Source organism: Lissotriton helveticus, chromosome 4_1, assembly GCF_964261635.1.
Source record: "Lissotriton helveticus chromosome 4_1, aLisHel1.1, whole genome shotgun sequence".
NCBI classification, from domain to species: Eukaryota; Metazoa; Chordata; class Amphibia; order Caudata; family Salamandridae; genus Lissotriton; species Lissotriton helveticus.
Genome location: NC_136063.1, coordinates 2,011,343,731 through 2,011,369,701, shown reverse-complemented (window position 1 = coordinate 2,011,369,701; position 25,971 = coordinate 2,011,343,731). Strand labels below are relative to the sequence as shown.

Sequence of the window (25,971 nt, the reverse complement as noted above, 5' to 3'; positions counted from 1 at the left end):
TTCAGGGTCATCCTCTTCTAATTCCTCACGTAGAAGGAAGCACATTTCATCAAACACATATCGTTGTGTCGGTTCGTTCCATTGCATAAATGTATCTAATACATCTTGTACATTATATCTTCCAACTTTCGAAATCCATCTAAGAGCAGTGGAATCTAATATCCCTCTTTCTTCAGTACTGGGAAGCTGACTACGTCTCTGCACAGAGTCAGAGGTAGGAGTCTTAATCAGAGTTTTATAGAAGGGAGATAGAATGTTAGAGACAGAATCAGTGATTCTTCGACGAACAGAAAGTGGAGTCATAATATTAGCAGAAGCAGTAAATAGAGTAGCAGTTGGAACAGATAGATTAGGAACAGTAGGAGTAGCGGGCAAAACAGCTTGTGAACTAGCAGGTGTGAGCGATACAGGTATAGGTAAAGAAGCCGGCAACCCTGAAAGAGGGGGTGCCGAAGGAACATTAATAGTGACCACAGGAGGTACAGGAACTTGATTCAGAGGAGCGGGAACACCAGGTTGTCCAGTAACCGGTAATTGAACATTCGGTATAGGTGGAGCCGTAGCACCCTGTGCATACGGTGGGGGTGATCGTAACAAGTAAGACAACAGGGGATCCTTTTCAGGGTCCTCTACTATCTTAGCTGTACTTGATGGCAAAGCAGGATAGCACTTGTCTATTGCTAAATTATGCTCTCTATTGGCCACCTCCATCGCTTTCTCAGACTCGTTGAGTTGTAGCTGCTTAGCAGACTGTTCTAAAGTCAACTCTTGCTCTTTCTGTTCTTTCTTCAACTTTTTAATTTCTCTCTGTTTAGATTCTTTTCGCCAATAACGGAAAGAATCAAACATTGCCGGCCGGGCTTTCTTCTTGAATAATTTCGTTTCTAAATTATCAAGAACTTGAGGTTCGAAACTACCATGCAGTGGCCAACTAAGGACACCATCTTTCTCTGTGTAGTGGATCCATACCTCGTTATAAGATAGGGCCCACACCAAATTTGCAATATAGATCATAAAGGGGAGTTCCAATCGGAGGAACCGAACACGAGTCCTCCAACTGGGAATCCCTGTTGCAACTAAAACAAGACAACATACAATTTTTCCGACTTACCATTTTATAACCCGGAACACAAAACAGACGAAACACAAATTAAAAGAAAGGTGCGCACTTGAACCAAGAACTTAGGCCTACCAGAACAGACAAACGTATCGATACCCGAACTGAACTGAATGATTATTGTAACCAGAATAACCAGCGATAATCTTATGAAACCGAACCAAACCAAAAACTAAAAGGATTATCCAAACAGGAGCAACCCTTACGAAGTAACCAACTATCAACCACTTAATACTTAACTGAGGCACTGAAGACGTCACCAAGGAGAAACCCGTCACGTCTCGCCGTACTAAGGACTGCACCTCGGGTCCAAGACAGGGCGACGGTCAAGGCAACGAACCACTGCAGCCGTCTGAACGGGAACCCTCGTGGAAGAGAACGTCGGGCCACTTTTGCGATATGCCGGGATCGATGAAGTGGGGCGCCTCCCTCTGAAATCTTCACACGAAGCTTCTCGAACTCTTCAGGCTTTTGGACCGGTACCGAATGACGTCGCCCCACGTTGGGTGCCAATTGGAGTTCTGGACTTTTTGGTTCCGTCCAGAGGTGTCAGGGATAACACCCGAAGACCCCGGAGTTCAACCTGCCTCGGTGCACAAACAAACAGAAACACGGGCTTCTCTTTGGTGGCGTCAAAGACCAAAGGTTTATTACTGCAGGGACACAGAAGTCACAGAAACTACACATGGGCAGTATCTAGGAGCCTGTTCAATTTGTACAAAGAGGGTTGCTCCTTATATACTGAATATTGGGCTTCAGGCAAATTTCTTTACATGTTAGCACATTCCAAAACCTTTGTATCTTAAACAATAAATATTTGGCGTTGCACAGGAATCGTCAACAATATCTGATGTCAAAACATTACGAACGAGGGGTTCCCACTATTCCATCATAATCCCATGTCAACTTTCCATTCAAGACCCGGACCGCCTCATCGTAAATTTCGTTACCTCCCCCTAATAAAGGCCCAGAAGGAAAGGAGCAGAGCCAGGTGCAGAAGATAGAAAAGTAGGATAAGAGATGTTTGTGGGTCGTAAATGGGCACGGTTACCAGCTTCGGCCGCCTAATCATGATCAGACCAACGAACACGAGAACCAGTATAGCAGGACTGGCCTCAGGCTGGGGAGGCAGCTCTTGCCGAGTCATGCTGCCACAGCGTTGCTGGCCTAAGGTGCACGTGTCACTAGCAAGGTGAATTGCCGGCTAAAGCCTACGTGTCCTTAAATGAAGAGGTCATTGCGTGTCCATTGACTATGTGAGGGCAAGGAATACAAAATGGCTTCCTTGTTCTAAGATGGATGCCACGGGTAGAACAGAAATGTGTTTGTAACAGGAGTGCTCTTGCTCGTAGCATAGCGAAAACACCAGGATATACTAAATGGATCATTTGCGGTTCACTGATACCAAAATTATGCATTTGCGACAATGTTACAAACACGGGTAAAATCGTCACGGAACCTCACTAGACATGGGTGTGCATGTGTAGTGAGTGTGCTGGCACGTGATTGGCTGGAGCTGGCTGGTGAGCCTGGCTCCAAGAGTCTGAATGGGTCTGCCCCGGTGGTGAGTGGAGCGATTAGCATGCTGATGTTAGGGAGGGGTGCACCTGGGACCTGAATAGGGCTGGGCTTTCCCCACACAATGCTGGCTCCGACCCCTGTGGTGCGACTGATGACCCTAGCCTCACTAGTGAATGGGAGGGGTGGCTAAGCACATCAAGAGTGGTCCCAAACCAGCTGCGCCTGGTTTTGCCCCTACCCTGCACCTTTAGACAAAGGATTGTGCTGTATAAAAAGGGTGCTGTGACACCCTGAAGATGTTCTTGTGCTTCACTTGAAACAACGAGGGGCGTGCTGCTGCTGGGGCCCAGGGGAAGGCTTGCCTCCCTGGGCCCTGCCCAGCCCCTGGATGAATGGAGGATTTTCCTGGTGGGAGCTATTTTGCTCCATCTTTATTCCTACAGGACTGCTGGGACTTTTTTTTTTTTTTTATTTTTATTTTTTTATATTTTTTTTTTTTTGAAGGCTGCTAATATTGCCAGGACCTTCAGCAGCCTCTGCCTTATTGTTGACAGAGTGCACTTTTAGTTAATTCCCCTAGAGAAGGGAGAGGAGCGTGGGCTGTGCAGCGCGATGCTGCAGACTCTTTACAAAGGAGTCCCCCTCGAGGGGATTCCCCAGAGATTGCCTTGGGGGTAATTGCGAGAGCCCACCTCGCTTATTTTAAATTTAAGTGCGCAGGTGCCCACTCTGCGTCTTGCCACGTATTTTTCGGCACGGGGATGCCACCTCGCGGTTTATTTTCATTTAAGGAGGGAGCCTACCCCTCTGTGATGCAGCCGAGAAATGTCGCCGCGGCTGCCCCGGAAGCCAGGCCAGCTTGACGGGGGCGGGGTCGCGGCAGGACCGGAAACGTGGAAGGAGGAAGTGGTGCGATAAAGCCTCCCCCAGCATGGCGGAAGAAGAGTCTTTTTCAAACAGGGCTCCCGTGTGCCGTTGGGAGCCCTGTGTGGGCCTGCAAGCATGGTGAGCAGAGGCGGAGGGGGCGCGGGGCACATTGCCGGTGCCCGCCCCCGCCGCAAGTCGAGGCCCGGGTGAAGGAGCAGCTGTTCGCGGGGCTCCCATGTGTCAGGGAGAGCCCCGCCTTTGCCCACGAGAGAAGCGCTGCTGCCGGGCGAAGAAGAGAGGAGCCCTGCATCGCCGGTGAGTGGAGCTGCCAGGCAGGAGGGGGGCGCGAGAGCAAGAGAGGCACGGCGTTGGAGTCCCTTGCCGTAGCGGGACTCCCACGCACGTTGGGGCATTTGTCTTTGGTGAGTGGAGCCCGGTGCAGTGTAGGAGAGGGACGTCGGGGCACATTGTCGGTGCCCGCCCCCCCCAGTGCTGCACGCTCCCCCAGTGCTGCACGCTCCCCCAGTGCTGAGGGCATTTTGTTCATTAGAGCCCAGAGAGGCTCAGGGGCATATTTGTCGTTTAGAGCAGAGAGGCTCCTGGGGGCATAGTTGCTTCGAGTCCCCAGGAGGGGGGCCCTAACGTGGGCTATATTTCTTTGAAGGACCCAGGTTCTTGCCCCCATGTTTTGCCTCATTATGATTATAGAGCCTAGAGGGCTCCAAGGTGCACAGTGGATTTCAGAGCCAGATGGCTCCAACAGTTGGCGCAGTCCTGTTCTAGGGTCAGTGAGGACCCTGTCACAGTTTTGTTGTTTACCAGCTGCCCAGCAATTAGTGGGCAGCTGCACCGTTTAGGTGCCAAGGGACAGAGTCCCTGTGTGGGACGGAAATGGCACAGAGATGCCAGGCCTTCTACAGATGCGCAGCACTTAGTTCCAGCTGCAACGTTTAGGCCCTGTTACTGTTCCCAGCTGCCCAGCAATTAGTGGGCAGCTGCAACGTTTAGGTTTGCGCCAGTGGCGCACCCCTGACTGGCGCTGCATTGGCAGCGAGCCCTGACATTCTGGACACAGGGCATTTGAGCCCTTTCTTGAGATGGCCAGTTGGCCAGGGGGGCTGGTATGTGGGTAGGGCGCAAGGCCCTAATGTGATTTTTGCGCAATGTGATTTTACTATGATTATGAGGTTATTTTACCTATGTAGGTTTGTTATTGAGAGTTTACTTCACTATGAGTTACGCCCCTAAATGTGATTTATTCTTAGGAGGCAGAGTCTAATGTGTTTAGACTAGTGAGAGATTGCCTACTGTAGTTATACTGTTTAGGCCTAATGTGAATTCTGCGTAATGTGCTTTGCCTTTATGCTTGTGTTATACTTCTAAAGGTGCTCATGCTTAAAAGTTTACTTTGCCTAGTATGTTATACTATTAAGTTTGTGTCTCTGCGTGATCTAGGCCTATGGTTATTAGTATTGCGTAGTGTGTACCTACCGTTACCAGTGGTTACTGAGTTTGTGTTACAGTTATTCTAAGTGCTAGTTCTACTAAGTGCTGATTCTGACAGTGGCCCACGTGGCCCTGTCCTGGTGTAAATAATCCCTTATGAATATTGCCCGTGCCAGTTGGCACAATGTATATTGTGTGATTACTATCTGATGTGTTTTGACAATACAAAAGTTATTTTTACATAACCTTGTGTGGAGTTCCTTTTGTGGTGTGCCTAGGATTTTGTTGCTGTTGTGTGCGTGCGCAAATGCTTTACACATTGCCTCCGGGATAAGCCTGTCTGCTCGTGCCAAGCTACCAAGGGGGTGAGCAGGGGTTATCTTGGCGTGTGACCCCCTTGCCCTGACTAGAATGGTGGTTTCTGCCTGGCTTTGGCATAAGCCTTAGCCAACCAGAAATCCCAGTTCTAACATGCACCAACTTCCCCTAAAAACTAAAATTTCTGTAGTGGCTCAGTTATCAAAAATCTCTTAAGAATATTAGAGTACTTGAATGCTTTTCCGAATCTAAATAAAAGCAGTTACAATCTCACAGGCCTTTGTATTTGACACTTGGTTCCCAATATAGGATCCGTAACTGTGCCTGTGTAGACTAGACTTTTCAATTGAGTAATACTGGACATCTTTAGAGCTGTATACGGTGCCAACATGTTTTTGTATCATTGTTACTCTTGAAACGGGTGAGAAATGCAAGCTGGCATTTCAAGCTCTTGTAGGGAATTTTGCGAACAATGTAATACCAATTAGGCTTTGTTTTACCCCTGTTCATTGTTTTAAAAACTAATTATGCAAGCAATGAACTCTGCTTTCATCTGTCAAATGATCATTTTAGATTGACATTCTAATTTTTCCAAATCTCCTAATGAGCATGTGGAACATGTGAAAGTAGTTCTTAAGACAACCTCCTTGAAGCTCCTCCACATATCTTCAAGTGGATACTTATGTATGCACTGTTCTTCGAAGGAATAGAAGTGGATAATCGCAAGTTAAAGCATTGTCCTGTTCAACTTCCATTGAAGGAATTCAGTGATTCCTTGGAGTGGTGAACTACTCTATGAAATTCACCAAGAGTTGCTATACCTTAGTGTCACCTCATTACTGATTGGCTCAAAAGGGGAATACTTTTTAAATGGATTCACAATGCTACGCTGTCCTGAAAGCATTTACAAGAGCTCATATATTTGCAACCTAATACTACAAAGCAATTTTTAGAGACTGAAGCTTCTGAGTATGCCATATGAGGTGTCTTCATTCAACAAACTTAGGCAGTGAACACCTAGTTGCTTATTACTCACCCAGTTAACTTTAGAACACGACTCCATTTTTTTTCCAATTTTTTTTTTTTACCTTAATTCCCAAACTACTAAATGTAGGTTATATTCTTTCCCGGTAACTTAATGAGAGAGTGCCTAAAAAATAAGAAAATGTTTCCTTTCAGTGAATTTGTCTGTTGTTCCTTACCTAAACATAACCCACGAGACCTACGTCTGAGCATTACAGTACTCCCTGTCATCTGTAACCAAACTGTACCCAGCTGATGAGCCCATACCCAGGGTGTAACTGGTCCTGGGTTGCAGTTCAGTAAGGACCTGGTAGTTTGGGCTGGACTGTTCCCATGAGGAGCAGGGTCAAGACTGATTTGCCTATGGCTTGATCTAAACTGAGGTGCCATGGTGAGCAAAAGAACAATGGTTGGGGAATCTACCCTGAGCAATTGCCAGCAGTTAGACACATAAAGCATTACTCACCTTTTGTGTGTGCCATGTGAGCAGGTGCCTGTTGCGGTTTGACCTAGAATCCCCTAGACCTAGATGGTGCAAGCAGTGTGATCAGCACCATGGGTTTCTTAGACAACCGTTTACTTGCATCTACATCCAGGTTGTAGGATTTACAAATAAGGAAGCGTTCCTACATACCACTTGATGCATGTAAAGTGCCATCTTACCTATAGAGGTGAGATCTGCAAGGTCCGGGGTATTCTCATAATAATAAATACTATTTGAAGGTTATCACTTGACCACTCAAATTTGTTTAATAACTGCTGTTCTAATAATTTGGTTACTATTAAAAATGTAAAAACTAACCTATGTTATCTGCCTTTTCTCCCCAGCTAATGATCCGTCAGAGCTACTTTGCCTCAGTTTCCTACATGGATGCACAAGTTGGTCAGTTGCTGAGTGCTTTAGACAAACATGAACTTGCCAATAATACAGTTGTTGTTTTTACTTCTGATCATGGTAGGTGCACACTTGTTATATATTTGCTATATATTAAAAACAGTATTTGCAAGTCCTTGCCTTATACAAGTTAAAATTCCCAAGATTGCTACAAGTTTCCGGCTGTTATAAGAAGAGTCGATATGTTTCATAGAATATTTATGGTCCTTCTTTATCCCACCCTTATACCCTTGGTTCCCAAGGTTCTTACCCGAGTTAATCGCATTTAAATGTGCTTTTGTTATACTCCGTTTTGCTCCACTGTGTGTATTGTCTTGAGTTTTCCTCTCCCTTGGACTCCTTGCTGGGAAATGTATTCTAGAAACAGCTCGGGCACCCCTTGTTTCAATGTCTTTGAATTTTTATTTTTTATTTAAAAAAATGTTTTAATAAAGAAATATGTTTAGCGAAGACCCAGAATCAGTTGCAATCCTTACTTTGACTACATTCCTTAAAACTAATGGTAAGGCTGAATATCACGCTTATTTAGAACGAATTTAATTAGTGGAAACCAAATTATTCAATAAATACATGATCATTGCAAATAACTCGCTAGCAAAATGATCTTTTGAAAAACCTCACAGCTGGTGTCACATCTTCCAGGTAGACCTTCTTCCTTTTCCCACACGTCCTAAGCATTTTTGACCAACACATTCTTGCTATATGACCACAACAAAAATTGATCTGTGTCTGACTCAATCAAACGCAGATTTTCAGGTCCAGCTCTGAATCTGCGAATTCACAGTAGATGAACAAAAGCTGGTATCTTTCTCTTGTGACATGGATTAATGGATCCCCTTCAGATTCTCAGAAGTTCTCTGTAATTAAACCTTCAAATCCCACCTGTCATTTTTTTTAAATAATGTTCATTCGTTAAATACTGAATGGATTTTCACCTAACCAAGGAATCGTTCTAGTTTCATGCCATGGTTGTGTAATCCTGTTCAACTTTTTGCTGTACCGTAAAATAATTATTCCTGTCGAATTTAAAATGGAAAGTACTCATTTACGGATCCCATTGTATACCCTCTCACCAAAGATGGATCTAATTGATTTTTTTAATTTTTTTTTTATTACACTTTTAATGAAAAGCACAGCAAAATGCATCTCCCAGATCATGTCAATGAAGCTGCATAGCGATCACCAGGATAAAGGGGGGGGGGGTAAATCTTTAAATGCAGCCTTGGCAGCTGAGTGCAACCTATGGTGGAGTAAGATAACTAATGTCAAATTCCCTCCCTTTTTCTTAGTCTGGGGGCTTAAAAGAGGACAATGTCCTTTGGTAGGGGGCGAGGGAAGTAATGGGCATAGAGATCTGGTACAGCGAAGCCTCCATTTTTCATAGGGCACATTAGCACCTCCCTTTCAACCAAGTCTGCTGCTCGCATCTCCAGATCAGCTTAAGGAGCGCCTGTTGCAGTTGCCAAAACTACCAGATGGGGAGGTGCACTGTAACATCAGCAAATAGATACAGTAACTGCAGCAATACAATCATTTTAATGAGTGAGATTTTCCCCAACATTGAGAATTGGAGACCTAACCAACTGACTACGCGACCTTTAAGCTGGTCAAGTGTCGCCCCAAAATTCACTCTTGGCTCATGGACATCACCAGTAACAAACACCCAAGTATTTGATGCTATCTGGGCTCCATCTGAGTGTATATTCCATCGCTAGCTCGGTAGGGATGTCTGCGAGTGGGAAAACTTTAGACTTGTTCCAGTTTATTTGCAATCCAGAGAGGCCTCTAAATCGCATAACTTCCCTGATGACAAGGGGCACATTTTCGTCTGGCTGTTTAAGGTGCACTAAGATGTTATGCGCATATACAAAAAATAACAATAGGTTTACCCTCCACTGCAGACCTCGTGTAGAGTGAAAATCCCAGACAAAATGGGCCAGTAACCAAGTTAAAGGCAGTTGACCTCTGGGTGTATTATACAAGACTGTTCTGGCAGAACAAGAAATTGCATTAGGGGTTCTAAGCATTGCACCAGTATTTTAGCGAATATTTTGTTGTCTATATATAATCAGTAGTGTGAGTGGCCTACAGGAAGATCAAGAAGTGGCATCTCGCCCAGGCTTCAGCAAGACTATTATTGTAGCCTATGTCATGGAAGGTAGCAACATTCCCCTAGTAATGGGGGAGTTGAAAAGATCTGATCACATATGTGCCAGAAAGACGATATATTCTTTTAAAAATTTGACCAGGAGGCTGTTCCCTCCAGTCCTCGGTACTAGGGCGACTCCTGATGGCCCTTTTGACATCATCCAGCCAATCCAGAGCTACAGGATCAAAATATGGCGATATCTGCCGCATATGCACTCTCACCAAGAGGAGAGATTATCATAGGAATTTTGAAATGTAATGGTAATGTACGAGATTTGTCCATGGTCCCTAGTAGCCCATGCTGGTGTGCTGGCAAGTCTGTGTCTTCCCCCCCCCCCCAAAAAAGTAAATTTCAAGATACTGTTGCTTAGTAAGAGTGATCTTTACATTTGTTGAATGCAAAGGTGGTGGCCAACTGTTTAAGTTCTGTTTCAAGTCTCTCCAGTCTAGTTCACAGTGATCCAAGTATACCTAAGCTTGTATTTTTTTGTTGCAATTTATTATTTAGCAAAGTAAAGGAATATCTAAGCATAACAATTCTGAACAATGTTAGACTGGACGGTGCAATACAATTTACTAAAAAGGGAAGAGTGAGGTTTATAGATACATGGAAATAGTCATGATCTAAGAGAAGCTGATATCCAGTAATCCTTGAATGACCCACCCCCTCAATATCCGTATGTACCTCAGAAGTCATATGTAGTGAGTGGAGAAGTGCAAGGGGAGAGTTACTGGTGGGAGTTCCTTGAATAGTGCTGGGGTGGACGGTTGCTTCTTCAGGGACTTAGTGTTGCAGACAACGGGCTGTAGGGGAGCAGTGATCATGGCAAGGGGGAGGAGAGCCCTTCACTGTTGGTTCGAGTGGTTCCCACGTCCATTGCTGGTGGGATGTGTGTATTCTGGGCGAAAGATGGAACGGGGGGAGGCGATGTCAGTTACCCTTGAGGAAGGAGGGAGTCCTGCCACCCTGTGAGCCAACATGTCTGGAAGGAGAGAGGGAAAGGGATGGGTAAGAAAGAGGGTGGGGAGGACGAGAACTACGAGGTAAAGGGTTAGCAAAGTGGGAGGAAAGGGCATACGCGAGGCTAGGGCGATCAAGAGTAGGGGAGGAGAAGCTTAAGGGGGAGGAGGTGCATAGGGAGGGGAGGCGGGATGAACCGGGGTGAGGATGGGCCATCGTTTTCTCTTTTTTTTTTTTTTTTTTTTTTTTTTTTTTTGGGTTTATTTCTTCCGACCGCCGCCACCCCCCAACTTTTAGGAATGCAAAGTACCAGAGAATATGCTTTAATACCTTCTCACAGTGTGGCACACCCTGACTGAGTTGTTGTTCAGCTTCTAATAATCAATATTGGCTTTATTGCTCAAATTTAATTTTACTTTGGAAAAACAATTAGGCATTTGGCAAAGCAGGGACAGTTGGTTTATTTAAACACTTCAGCCGCGAGCACAATTACAGAAGCAGGTCTGAGGACTGTCTCAAAGTAGTCTATTTGAGAACCATAATATACATTTCTTGGAGCATCATTAAACAGTTTATAGATATTTTTAGGAAGAGAATTGTGGGCCTAGTCATTGAGTCATAAACTACTCCCACCTGATAATAAATACAGGTGGGTCTTGCAGTTCGTGGGGTAACAATTCCAGATGTCTGGCATGGGGAGCACAAAATCGCTGTATCCTGATTGACTGAGTATTCCTAACTTAATGTGGCATCTGACATTATGGTGTTATGGGAACTCGAACCCTCCAGCCACATGCTCTTTATTGTGGCCAAACATCTTGGACCATTGTAGTGTTGCTGCCTATCTGTGGGATTAATCTGGGTTTTTCCTGGTCTGGGTTTTTACTTGGTTGAACTGATGGGAACTAATCTCTGCACCACATTGTCGTCCGTCCGTCTTTCCCATGTTGGTAGGATAGGAGACCTAATACAGCTATACAGTCTAAGCTGCAGTTTGAGGCCCATAGATTCGATTCGAGCGACATTGCAAAGCTTGGGGGGAGGGGGGGGGTTGCAGTGGACCAGACTATGGACCAGACTATGGACGAATCTGCTGAAGAATTCGACATGAAGAATTGCTGTGAAAGAATCTCACTTCCATTGAATCCAAAATGGACACCATGTGTGTCAGGATAGACTCCATTATGCACATGTTGGAAAAACAAGATGGCTGCATATCTGAATAAAGTATATCGATTGGTGAGGACACTGTCTTCTGTTGGTGAAAAGATGGTCAACATGGAGAAAGTGCTTAAAATCGCTGCCAGAAATGAGGACTTTGAAGTCAGGTTTCACAGAAATAACACAAGTATTATGAGGATCCCGGAGCCTGGTAGAATGAAGGCCTTTGTGGAATGCTTACTCTCTTCTCTCTTTGGTGCAGAGTCTTTTTCCAAATTGCTAATCGTTAAAAGGGCTCACTGATGTCCAACCACATTGCTAGAATTCTTAAAATTTTGCAAAGAGCTACAGCTCTACACCTGGCCCCAGGATTACTCTCCAATTATAAAGCGATTTTCTCCTGTGCTATTTACTCAAACGTCACTGTTGCAGTACAAGAGGCTTTCAAGAAATGAATGCCTATCCAGCAGAAATTGCAAAATGCCAATATCACTTATGGAAACCTCTACCTAGCACGCCTCCGGCATTCCCATTGGAGTAAGAACCACATATTAACCACTCCACAGCTGGCGCGTGCATTCCTGCGACATGCATATGCATCCTTGTCGAGTGTTGCAGCTGGCCTGTACCGGTCTGCATTGCCACTGTTGGAGCCAGGCTAGCTCTTTGTAGTAGAGGGTGACATGGACCCACTTTCTACACCTGGTCTTCATTGGTCCCTCCTATGTCACCTCAAGGTACCATGTCCGATTTGATAACTGCACCTCACCTTTGTGTGCTGACCACTGGCAGCTAAGGATCACTTATTCTGAGTAGACTTCCTTTACTGACCACTGAACCTTCAGATTGAAATGATGGGGTACCTGAGGTACCCAATTGTCCCCCTGGGCCCCCTCATTCACTCAAGGAAGACTGTGCCCAGCTCTCTGATCACTGACAGTTTATGCTTAAAGCTCTAGCTGGGTGTTTTTTTTCATATCGTTCTCATTCTCACTTGCAGAACTGAGGCTACCCCTCACTTTGCTGCAGTACCCACCATCTCTTCTCTCCCTTGAGACCCCCACTTACATCCTGCCCTTTCCCTTTCTTCCTTTCCTCATTTTTGTTTCTCTACACTTACCTCACTCTGCCTAACCATTGTTGGTTTACACGAGCATATTGTTGTATTGCTATTATCTTGGGTTGTTAGGGAGGGAAATACATTCCTGGTGGGAGTGGATTGCTAGGGGTGGGTGGAGGGTGGTATTCTATATGCTGTTTTACTTGTGCACACTACTTTTTATTGTCTATGCAGGATTGGCCATCCCTGCTATTTATGTGAGATTATGGATGTTTGTCGCACCTGCACCCAACAACACACCCCAAGACATTAAACCCGCAAACTGAGAGAGATTCATATGCTACAACTGCTTAACATGAAATGTATAGAGGCATGGGTAACCAGCGGAAGCTGAGACATATGTTAGCGTATCTGAATAGGTATAACATTAGTTGCTGTACTGCGAAAGTCACTTGGAATGCCACGCACACCACTTTTGCTCCTTCCTGGGCCTCACACAGACTTTTCTCCACCTATTCCACATGTACATGGGGAACTATTGCACTTATTCACGCAGGTACACTGCATGTTTCACAGGGTTGCCTCCGTTATCCCTAGATGTATTTTACAGTGATATGGGTCAGGTTTGCTTGTGTTTGTCACCATAGGTAATTGTTACTGACCAAATAATGACTTTGCCAACTTCTTCGATGGGCTGTGGGGGCAAATTGTGGACATTAATTCTACCCATGCTCTCTGGAGCGGGGATTTTTATGTTGCTCTAAACGCAGCTCTTGATAGATCCCATACTCCCACCAAAGCAAGGCAGCCCATCCCATCCCATCCGGTGCATAATGGATGAGAATGACATGCAAGATGCATGGTGGGCCAGCCACCCTTCGGTTTAGGAGGGTGCCTTTTACTCTGGTGTACATAACACCTGTTCTAGGCTGGACTGCTGGCTCACAACTAGGGGTTTGGGTACTAATGGTGAAGGGGGGGCTATACATCTGACATACACATTCTGATTACAACCTCCCTTCTGGCTTCCCAGTCCTCGTATGCCTCCTGGATGTTCCTTCAATATTATTTGACGCTCCTTTCCACAAGGAATTGATACAAGAGATTGCAGAAATAAGAACTCTCTCCAAAAAGAAATCTACAATCTGTGAGGCCTTTAAGGTCTATGTGTGTGGCATGTGCATAGCCAAGTTTGGGAAGCAAGGCGTTTTGCGACATATTCAAGATCATTTAAAAGGGCTAGAGGGAGACGTTGAAACCCTGGAGACACAGCTGGCCAGTTCTGAGGACCCCGAGATAGCTGGTAGATTTTGGGTGGCCCTGACAGATTTTCATGAGAAGGGAAAACCAGAGTCTGTACCATGGCAAGTATGCCAAAGCACAAGCTTTTGGAAAGGGAGTACGGCTGGGATGCACTTTAGTGAAAATGAGTCGCAAACCTCATTTCACGAATGATCTACTTGAGTTTAGGGACGCAGACAGAACAGTATTCAAGGATACGGCAGACGTACTGTGGGGTTTAGCCTCCTTCTATAGCACGGGTACTCACAAACTTTCTCTAGGGGGCCAAATTTACAGTGTGGTTTGTGTCCGGGTCTGCACCGGTGGGGGCGGGGTCAGTGCGGGAGGGGGTGGGGCTAGAGCAACAAAATAAACTGTGACCATGAGGTTGAACACAGGTTCCTGCAGTGTATACCTTCTTCCACTGAGCCACCGGCAGACACACATCTCGCCCTCACCCTCTCTCGCCCTCGCCCTCTCTCCCTCACCCTTGCCCTCTCTCTCTCTCTCGCTCGCCCCCTCTCTCTCGTCCTCTCTCTCCCTCCTCCCGCCCTCCCTCTGTCTGTCACCCTCCCTCTGTCTGTCACTCTCCCTCTCTTTGGTTCCCTCTGTCTTTCACCCTCCCTCTCCATCTTTGTCTCCCTCTGTCTGTCACCCTCCCTCTCCATCTCTTTGTCTCCCTCCCTCTCCCTCTGTCGGTCACCCTCTGTCTCCCTCCCTCTCCCTCTATCTGTCACCCTCTGTCTTCCTCCCTCTCCCTCTTTTTCTCCCTCTGTCTCACACCCTCTTCGTCTCACTCTGTCTACCTCACTCTCTCTTTGTCTCCCTCTATCTGTCACCCTCTGTCTCCCTTCCTCTCCCTCTGTCTCCCTCTGCCTGTCACCCTCTGTCTCCCTCCCTCTGTCTGTCACCCTCTGTCTGTCTCCCTCCCTCTTCCTCGCTTTGTCTCCCTCTGTCCCTCGCTCTCCCTCCTCCTCCCTTTCCCTCCCTCGCTCTCCCTCCCTTTGTCACCCTCCCTCTACCTCACCCTGCCTGTGTGTGCCCGGGCTGAGACCGTTTCCAGGCACACACACCCGCACCTGAGCACTTCACAGGTCTTTAAAAGACCATTTGTATGTGAATGAGGCTTTTGTATTTCACCTCTTAGCGCCCCTGCAGCTCCACTCTGACTGTCACTGGAATGCCCGGGCCCCTACAGAGCAGCAGAGTTTCAGTGCGCAGTGTTTGCAGACACTCTTTAATTTTTTTTTTTTTAAACCTGGGTAAATTGTCTGCAAGGTCTGCGGGCCGCCCGGGAAGGCTTGCAGGGCCTCTGGCGGCCCGCGGGCCGTACTATGTGTACCTGTGTTCTATAGTAACCTGTGTTTGTCTCGTGTAATGGAAGGTGCCATGATAGAGGCCTACCTTGAAGATGTAGTGCTAGGCTGGTTGAGAGACTTGCACAGGGAATTTCTATCTGCTGACATAGGCGATGAAATCTGGAGGGAATTATACATATGCAATTCGGTAGGGCCCCTGGACCGGACTGTCTGCCTGCAGATTTCTAAGAGACCAATATTGGTACGTTACTACCCATTTTGAAATCTGTTTATCAGTATGCAAAGACTGCCAGTGTAAGACACCACTCCATGAGGGAAGCAATGATCATTACTCTACTCAAGTCCTGTAAACCCTCTGACAATTGTGAATCTTACAGCTTCCTATCCCTTATTTACTGTGAAGCCAAAATACTAAAAAATCCTGTCTATTTGCCTAAAACTTCTCATGACATTCCTAGTTTGATGTTGCTCTCCCAGAAATAAAACCGGACTGGTCAAACACCCTATTTTACCCGCTTTGGCAGGACTTATGTTATGTTCTATTTAATTTATATGGCGCAGCAGCTACCCAAAAAGTGTTTCCCGGCACCAGCCATAGCAGGGAACGAAACAAGTTGAAGGTTATTGGTTAAAAAGCCAGGTTTTTAAGGATTTGCAAAATTGGGTATACATTGTTTCATTGTGAATCGATATGGGAAGGGAGTTCCATAAGGAGGGACCAAGACGGGCAAAGGATTGACCACCCATCCGAGACAGTCTAATTCTGGGCATCGAGAATTTCATTTGAAGGATGAGCGCAGGAGACGAGAAGGCACATAGACCAAGGATTGCAGATACTGGGGGGCCACTCCAGTTTTGATTTTAAACATATAGCTCAGAGCTTTGAACTTAATTTGGTTCTCCACCCCGAGCCAATGAAGATCACGCAGGCGGCTACAGACCGACACCGCTCTAGGCACCTTGCATATCAATCTGGCGGCAGAGTTCTGGACAATTTGCAACTTACAACTTACCTCCTTATTAGTTCCCAGATAAAGAATGTTGCCGTAGTACGTTCTAAAGGTGACCAGAGCCTGGACTACGGTTCTCTGGGTATGATCCGGCAGCATCCAAATCTTTTTAAGCAGTTTCAAGATGGTAAAACATGTAGCAGCCACCATTACTGCTCCATTACTGCTTGATGTTGCATAGTTAATGAGTCATCGATGATGAAGCCTAGGTTACGAACTTGGCTGAGGAAGGGCACCCATTTCAATAGGCCAGTGCTGGGGACATAGATCGGATCGTGCAGCAGGAGCGGTTTCTTGACTCCACAACAGCCTTTGATTCGGTGGAGTGGGAATATTTTGCGATTGTACTGCGGCGTATGAGACTTTCTTTCATCATGGATTGTCCTCCTTTATTCCCATGCAGCTGCTAGGGTGAAGATTAATGGTGTTGGCTCAGACCTATTCTCCATCACTCTGGCACTAGGTGGGGGTATTTCCTTTTACTGCTGTTTTTTACGGTGGCAGAGGAACCGCTGGCTGCCAAGCTTTGGCAACCTCACCGCAACTATGCTCTCAGATATCCCTCTAGACATTTGTTTGTATCGTATTATGTGGATGTCACCATGTCCGCAATACAGTTCACTTCTGATTTTTCCATTGAAATGGTGCAATTCTGAGCTGCGCTATTTGGGTATAGTGGTGACTAGGGATGGGGATGTGCAAATCTAGGTGAACTATGACACAGCCCTCTCTATTACAGACCGCATAACCCAAAGGATCTCTTTGCCCATCTCATTGGCGGATCGTGGATCACTCATGAAGATGGTCGTCCTGACTAAGTTTCTCTAGCTATTTCTTTATATCTTACTCGCCACTCACCTGGTCGACACTTTTTTTTCTTTCTTTTTTTTTACGGTGTTTGTCAACTGTGTATCCAGTGGGATACCCTCATTCAACCTTTCTCAAGGATAGGCTTTGAGATGCTGGAAAAGGAACTTTATTTTTTATGTGATCATGCACACTATGCATTGCATTGGTACAAACCCATCCCCTTCATGCCATAGAAAAAGGATACATGGCCTCTGTTCACCACCCTCGTACCTGGATTCATGGGAGACCTCAGGCCCCATCACCGGACTCCACGGTTAGCTGTACAACAGAGGCATAGTTTATGCTGGTTAAGTCACTTGCCAAGTCACTACTATACTCTCCACTGATTCCATTGCCTTACCATCCCTCCTTTCCTCGTGGGGAGATTTGTACTCTGATGGGGTCATTTATCTCCAACGAAGTGTTAATCGCGATCGAGGTGCAGACTCCTTTGGATGTATTTCTCCTTATCACATTGCGACAGTGTCCAGGCTGTCATCCCTGACTTTCCGGGAGAACCCCCAATACTTGACCCACTGCTCAACGGCCGTAAATCCGGGACACTTGAGTTCCCATGTATACCGTACGGCTTAGCTGGAGGCACCCTGTCTGGCGGACGGATAGCACCAGATGTCATGTTTTATATATTTTTCCATAGTGCTAGAATTCCCAGAGGCATGTTGGGGCTGGCTTAAAGACTAGCAGTCTTACATGTGGACCCAGAGAAAGATGCTATCTAGACTTAGTCAGGTCTTTAGCAATTTCCTGAAGACTAGTTTATTTATTTAAAATGTTTTATATAGCGCTGGCTAGACCCGTAGGTATCAGAGCGCTTTACATGGGTATCAGACAATAAATTGCAGGTTACAGCTTTACAAAGGTTACACAGTTATTAGAGCATGGCAATTTTAGTTACAAGTAAGATTGAGACAAACAAAAAGAAAAAGGAGCATATAGGTAGGGGAAAAAGCTGGCATGGGGAGATATTCCAGGGAGTGGGGGGTAAGAGCAGGGGAAGTAGACGGAGAGTGGAGGAGGGAAAGATGAGGGGAGGATTAGAGACACAGCAAGGCAAGAGGAGGGGGAGGGTGACAGGGACAGAAACCGGTAGGCGAGTCAAAGCTCCGCCCAAAGTCCAGTAAGCTGTGAACCCAGGGGGAGTGGAATCATTTCCCTATCTCAGTTGCGAGAGGCTCCCTAAGCACAGTGGACTCTCTCAGAGGGGTCTCTGAAACTCCAAGGCCTACTTCACTGGATCCTTCCCCCAATAAGGGGAGAGGGAGTGCTTTGGTAAGGGGTGCCTTACAATACCTCAATTGTGAGTGGCTTCCTTGGCGCTGTGGACTCTTTCAGTGGGTATGCTGAGACTCCAGAAAATATATCTTGGAACTTCCCCAAAAAGGGGAGAAGGAGTGCTTAGTCAAGGGGCACAAAAGGACAGGGGGCTAGGCGGTGAGGTGGGCAAGGGGAAAGATTGAGGTGGGAGGGGATAGGAGCAAGGAAGTAGACAAAGAACGAAAGAATGCTAAATAGGAACAGATAGGAGACAAGGAAAAGGCAGTCACAGAAATACGATGGGGGGTGGGCAAGACAGGGACATGGGGAGAAAAATAAAATAAAATACGGCTGGGTAGGTGACGGTCAGTGGATGAACCAAGGTTGATCTCATCAATAGCTGAACAGAGCAGCTCCACCGGGCGTCAGACATAGTGCTCGGACTCCGCTGTCAGGATGGAGATCTGTACATCATGCGGACGTATCCTTTCGCCCGTCGTCGGTCCACCCATCCGGTGGGCACGATCCGTTTGATTTTGAAAGTTTGAGGATTCAGGATGTCCGCGAAGAGCCCCTCAAGGAAGATGTCCAGGTCAGGGCCTTCCGCTCCCTCTTCCAGATCTCGTATTCGGAGTTTGTCCCATCTGGCTCTGTTCTCAAGGTCCTCTGCTGAGTTGCGCGTGGTGGAATTGTTCTTGGAGTGTCCGGACGTTGTCGACCAGGCCAGCGGTACGCATATCGCAGTCCTGGGTCTGCTTCTCCAGGTTGAGCACTCTTGTGCCCACTGAGTCTATATCTTGTTGCAGAGACGACAATCTATCCGTAAGGTCAGATCGGAGTTGCTCCATTGGTGCCTTAATGTCTTGGCTGAGGTCTTTCCAGAGGTCTGTCTTAAAGTCTCTAAACATGCTTAAGAGATCACTTTTGGCCAGGGCCATGTTGTCCGCCGTTTCTGCTGGGTTCAAAGAGGGGCGTCCGCCAGCGCGAATAAATCTGAAACTTTATTGGTTGTTCTGTTCGTCGATGTCTTAGGCGGCATATGGGCGAGCCCAGGCGGACCCCCATTGTGACTGCAGAGAGGCGACCCGGATGGCTGCAGTTAGGTCCAGGAGGGCTGGCTACCAGATGCTTACTCGGGCTGGCTAGGTCCTGGTGTCGGAGTAAGTACACTGGGCCGTCACATCTGCAGGCTCATCACCCATGCAGCATAATGCGGCCTCAGTCTGTCATGGGTCTCAAGAAATAAGCCTCTGCGGCTGGGAAGATCAACACATGAGGAGTAGTGTGGAGCAGTAGGTAAGTGGCGGCACCAACCTCGTGTGGAGCGAGTTGTTCATGACTTGAATAGGCAGGACCGTGCCACACGTTCTGTGAGGATCTCATGGGGCGCCATTTTGTCAAAGCATCATATTGCTAGCTGATCGCAGGGATGTGCTCACAGGAGGTAGGTTGCGGGGCCACGATATGGATGCTAAGTTTCAGGCCGTCATTTGCAGTGTCCCCACATGTTGAGCGCCATAGGCATGAGGTAGACGGCGGGCACAGGATCCAAGGAGAGCTGGGTCATCGCCTCCCAGCTCAGCGGTTGGAGTGCATTTCAGGCTGTTGTGGCTCCCAGTACAACACTCTTTCTTCTCCAGGTTGCCTGCATGAACCTGGAAGGCATCACAGGTATAGCTGAGGCTGTGCATAGGGTCCCACCTGAAGTATACCATCTAAAACGCCGAAAGAGTGGGCTTTGTCCATGCAGTGCTTTATAGGTGATGCAGAGTACTTTTGAAAGATCTGTAATGTGGAGCCAGTGCAATCGTCTTCTAGCATTGGACGCCATATGATGTTTCAGGATCTTAAATAGAAGCCTCACAGCTGCATTTTTTTAAATTTATGTATTACAAATTGGTTCGCAGAGAAGAGTAGTCCTTTGCAATAGTCTAATTTAGTCCTGATCAAAGATGTCACTAGAGTTTTATGGAGATGAATTGGAAGGAAAGGTAATATCTTTTTAATAGTCATCAAGGTAAAAAAAAAAGCAGAAGAGGTCAATGAATTAAAGTATATGAGAAGGACAGTCTATCATTCATCACTACTCCCAGATTATGAGGTATGAGCTCCAAACGTCCGGACTTCCGTCTTTGCAGTTTAGCTTTAGACAGTCTGTCCATCCACAGTTTAGCAGATTGCACATAGCTGCTAAACCTGGGGCCAGTGTCTTTATCGTTAGCCACAGAGACGACAATCTGGGTGTCATCTGCATATGAAGTTAGGGAGAATCAATTTTTTTAATGAGGTCTGCCAGTGGGGAGACTTGAATGTTAAAAAGTTTGGAACCCCGCATGAAAGGGTGGGAGGAAAAACTGTTCATACTGACCAACTGCTTTCGGTCCTGTGGATATCTCAGTAGTGTCCAGGCTTTGCCATTAATCCCTAATTTGTGATGCGGTCCAACAACAATGCATTATTAACTGTATCCAAGGCTGCCGAGAGATCAGACAGGACCAGACATGCCCCCTTTACCCTGGTCAACTGCCATTCTGATATCTTCGATGGCCTATGATCACTGCACAGAAACCAAATTGAGTGGGATCAAGATTATTGCGTTAGATGTACTCCATAAGCTGAAAATTCATTTTTTTTCAATTATTTTGGCTGGAAGGGGAAGTCGCAAGAATGGATGATGGTCAATATAGTCTTTAGGATCTAATGTTGCTTTTTTCAAAAGTGGGAGTATCAGTTTTTTTTCCATGAGGTAAGAAATATGCCAGAACTGAACACAATTTATACAATGGGAATATGTACTGATGCAATAATGTCTACTGAGATCTTGGCAACACTGTAGTCCGTAGTCGAAATGAGAGCCTCCAGAAGATTACAAATTTCTTGAGAAAGCTTGTCTAGGAGTGAGCCCTATATTGAGAGACCACTACGCTTGGAGGTGATAGGCATTTTACTAGAAAGTCTGCCTTATAGACTATGGCTATGCCTCCCCCCTATCTAGCCTGTGTATAGCAAAGCCCATGGGAAGGGTGGCTATAATATCTGGATTACTGCCCGGTTCTGCCCAGGTTTCCGTAATAAATACTAGAGAAGATCTCTTGGTTTCCAACAACAGCCAGAGCGCAGTGCTGTTTAACCAGCGAACTAGCATTTATTAGAGTGCAGGGGAACGTTTGGCGTAGAAACACTGGTTCTGAAACTTTCAGCTGATTGGGCGGGTTTTGACACCTCAGTAGGCAGATGTAAGGTGGAGTGGGAAGTTGCCCATGTCAGATTCACGATGCAACCGGCCTGACAGGTAGTGGAGACATCAGTCCCAGAAGCGAGCAGTCCATGGTATGGTAGCCCGCATCCCTACCTGGATCCAGTGTGAGCAGCGGATCTCTTGGGTACTAAACAGTTTGTAGACTGGTTCCTAAACAGCCAGGGGGATCGGCGCTCGGCATAGATGGGCTTGCCTTTGGTGTGCCTGCTGCACGTGTCCCCGGAGGGTGTGGCTTGGCACGTAGAGCTCTTCCTTCAGAAAAAACAACCAGGGAAATTACAGATCCAAAAGGGAATCTACCAAGCCACGTAGCCAGTGGCTTGCTCCCCTGCAACCTGGTTGCTACTAGTAAATAAATATAAAATTAAAAGAAGCAGGAGAAATATACAAAAACATAAATGCACGAAAACGGCCTTTCAAATGGGCCCACTGATAACTAGGGAGCTAGGCGCCTCTCAAAGCCGGCAGCAATCTGCGTACAAGGAAAGTAAAACAGGGCACTTACACCGTAGTGTTCAAGCTACAGAGATGCACTGTGAGGTTCCTCAAATAGTTGCCATGAAAGGGGATGTGACTTGCGAGTAGAGTGGCCTCCGACTAGGCAAGTGCTACCCTGCATATGCCTAAACCAGACTTGCGTGGTTAAGGCAGTGCTCAGTCTAGCTGCTGCCTGCTACCCAGCAGAAGGTGGAAGACGCCAGGAAGTAAACCTTGTTGTGGTTCGGTAAGTGGTGCAGAGACCTGGTTTTTATGGGTTGGGAGGGTAGTTTGCAGGGTTGGGGAGTCGGGGTACTTTTTAGGGTTGGGGGGTCGGGGTAGTTTTAAGGGTGAGGGGTTAGGTGTAGTTTTCAGGGTTGAGGTGGTCAGGGTAGTTTCCAGGACTGGGGGGAGGTCAGGGTAGGGTTTAAAAAATATATTTTTATTCAGGCTTAGGGTGTGGCAGTGGAAGGGGTTAGTTTAGTTTAACGGACAGCACTGGGTGGAGGGGGTCGGGGTAGTGTATGTAAAGGGACAGGGTTTTAGGCCTCGGACGGGGAATGGGTAGTCTAGGGCTTAGTAGAGGGTGGGGTAGTTTTTGGGGCTTAGTTTAAATTTGGGGTTAAGGTTTTTGGGCAGTGGAAAGGGTTGGGGTAGTTTTAGGGACATAGTCTGCGGTGGAAGGGGGTCGGTGGGAAGGTTTTGTGCCTCAGGGCGAGGGGCAGGTAGGGGGTTTGTATTTTAGGGTGGAGGAGGGAGGTCCAAGTAGTGGCGACCTTGGATGCGCATTCCCCTTTACCATGAAATTGCGCGGTAAAGGCATGAGTGGTAAAGGAATGCGAAGTTCGGGCAGCGTGGTAGAGGCACGGGTGGTTTAGCCATGCATGCCTCTATCATACAACCGTGTGTGGACCTTTGGCTGGAGCCCATTATTTGTAGGCAGGCAATTTACAGCCCAAGGTAAACGTGCTCAATGCCTAGATTGTCAATTTAGAACCATAGGTATACCGAACAGGAGGAAGACTCAATGAAAAATCATGCATGGAGGCCCTTCTCAAGGCTCTTCTTTGTCTCCCAGGCACCTTGTACTCACACATCCCATTGCTATTAGTTTCTTAACTCGTAATTTCACTCATTACCCCACCATAGTTCCTTCACGATGCAACCGTATTTTTCGTCTTTGAGTATGCCTTGATCTTCCTACATACGTTTACCCACACATTTTCTACCAAATTGATTACTTTTCCCATCCCTTCACTCTCGCCCCACCACAATCCTCCTTTCTTACCCTTAACTTGTGTAAAACCGAACCAGATATTCGTAGTCTAATCTGCAGTCTTCATTTATTTTACAGAAAGATGCATGCTCTCCAGTTTTTCAACCAGCATACATGTGTGTATATGGGCAGGCTTTCCTGTAAATAGGATAATGCCATGCTTCTTAGCAAGTGTTATCGAGATTCAGAAGCCTTGTGAGCATGCATTGTAGGTTAAACTTTGAGTTGGCTGCCACACAGAATTCCTAACACTATGGGCCTGATTACGATGGCGGTGAACCTGCCACCAGCAGGCTGCCGGTGGCAGGTTCACCGCCATCGTGAGGCCAATTACCGCCTGGCAGATGGGAAGTCGTCCGACACAGGCAATCGTTACGATTGCTTGTCAGACCCATCCTGCATCCACAAAATGGAGGCAGTGCCTAGTGGGCACTGTCCGCCAGATTAGGATGCTGCATCCCCGCCAGTCTATATAAGGCGGTTCAACCACCATCCACCGGCTGGCAGGGATGTAATTAGCGGGCCCCTTTCCGCAGGGGCACTCAAGTTTTGTACTTGGGAAGGAGGGGGGCCTATGGTATCCACAAACACTTAAGCTCGAAACCGGTCCTAGGATGCTTGATTCCGGTCCAGGGAAGACATGGCCTGGCAGTTCGGTCTGGACTGTTCCCATAAGGCACCGGGTCAAGACTGATTTGCATATGGCTGTCTGAACTGGGGTGGCGTGGTGAGCAAAATAACGATGGATTAAACCCAGATCTGTGACTGGGGGTGAATGTTTGACAATGTTTAACATTCTGTCCATCATCTTTTTGTGTTGCGTATCCACAAATATTTACCTGCACCATGGTGCTTGCCACATAGTGCAGGTAAATGCAAAACTTACATTTTTACCATTGCAGCGGCGCTCACATTTTAATCCCACGTACGGGACCGCCGCCTTACAGGCCGGCTGGTCACACTCCCCGCATCGATTGCTGACTGACTTAAGTCCGTTTGCCACCCTAATCGGTCCCTATATTCGGTATAATATATATACAGTTCAAAAAAATTTACTAGTACTAAAAATGTAACTTGCACTCATTTTCGTATTATCTGTCTTTTAGTGAATGTTCTGATGTGGTTGCGTGGCTAGTTTACAAACTATTTAAATAAAATACATTTTTCAATAGAAGAATTTTGAAGTCCTCAGACATGTCAAGGAGCCTGGCATTCAAGAATGTTTGGTGTAACTAAAACTCCATAATAAGGGTTCCTCATTGTTAACTTTTTGCTTGTGCGTATATTTTGAACCCCCATCTTTCTAGTAATGGCGTCTCACATCAGAGGAGCTGATTGAGTAAAACTGTTTGAATGTGTTCTGTTCAGTTCCGCATGTCTCAATATTTCGTTATGTGAATTCTTATTTGCCTGTGCTCAGGAGGATTTTAATAAGTTCTTTAAGATTCGTTCATTTCCTATACCTGATGTTTTTAGAAGTGTTTGTAGAAGGACGAGGGTTTAACTAATTATATATATATTTTTTTGTCATACATTTTAAGACCGACTAACAGACCTAAAACCGTGCTACATTATTTTGCTGCATCTTATTTCCTGTTTCGGGTAACTTGGATGCTAACTGAACAAGATTTTGTTTTCTCTAGGGTGGTCCTTGGGAGAACATGGAGAATGGGCCAAATATAGCAATTTTGATGTGGCCACCCATGTGCCTTTGATGTTCTATGTACCTGGAATGACTACCATGACAATTAGTAGTCCAGCGTTTCCATTCATTGACCCCTTTACTTACAATCCAGGCAGCATCCCTCCTCCAGGTAAAAATTTAGATTTTAGTGAGTTCTACTACGTGTAAACCTGAATTTGTAATGTAAGACTTTTTTTTATTTAATTTTACTGTTTGTATTTGTATAGGTCTTTGTATTTTAATTTTTAATTGGGCTAGTTCGGCCTATCATGCTTCAGTATGGATGCAATATGCATCTATTTTAATTCTCCGAAGAAACTATTTTTGCGCTCTTCAGACCAATCTTACTTTTCTTCTAAGTTGAAGTGGTGGAGTGAAGTCCTAAGAACATCTAAGCTGGCTGGCCATCTCATTTGTGAAGCATTAAAACCACTTTTTTAAAAGATTGGGACAACTGCCCAGATCCTAGTCCCAAATGTCCAGAGCAGATGAAGAGTATCAATTGTATTTAAAAGTGAAGTACGTCCTCATATTGTTTTTAAAATATATTATAGATTTCTGATGACTACTGAGCACAAGCTTCCATAGTTTATTCTCAATAGTTAGAGAAGTGTTGAATTGTGAAGACAAGAAAAAGCAACAATGAAGGGCCGTTAAAGAGAAATCTCAGCTGTAAAACTGGGGAGGTTTCTGTCCTCCCTGAGCTCGCCTTGGGACACCTGCGTTATCGTTTGACAGGTGTACCGCCCCAGTCAAACTCCCCACCTGCCACTGTCACCGGAGCGGGTCGCGCCCGGCAGGCGCCGGGCGCTTGGAGCCAGAAGCGAGAGCCCCACGGGGCTCGACCCCCGCCTCACCGGGTAAGTGAAAAAATGATAAGAGTAGTGGTATTTCACCGGCAGCCCGAGGGCCTCCCACTTATCCTACACCTCATGTCTCTTCACAGTGCCAGACTAGTCCAGCTCAACAGGGACTTCTTTCCCCGCTGATTCTGCCAAGCCCGTTCCCTTGGCTGTGGTTTCGC

General features: G+C 46.4%; 1 protein-coding gene across 1 annotated transcript in view; it reads left to right on the top strand.

Annotated features, from left to right (window-relative positions):
* The window catches only part of IDS (iduronate 2-sulfatase), a 137,801-nt gene that overhangs the window by 99,518 nt on the left and 12,312 nt on the right, over positions 1-25,971 (top strand). Inside the window, exons 7-8 of the mRNA XM_078688634.1 lie at positions 7,121-7,247; positions 24,907-25,077. Coding sequence (XP_078544760.1) covers positions 7,121-7,247; positions 24,907-25,077 — 298 coding nt within the window. The remainder of the gene's footprint in view (positions 1-7,120; positions 7,248-24,906; positions 25,078-25,971) is intronic.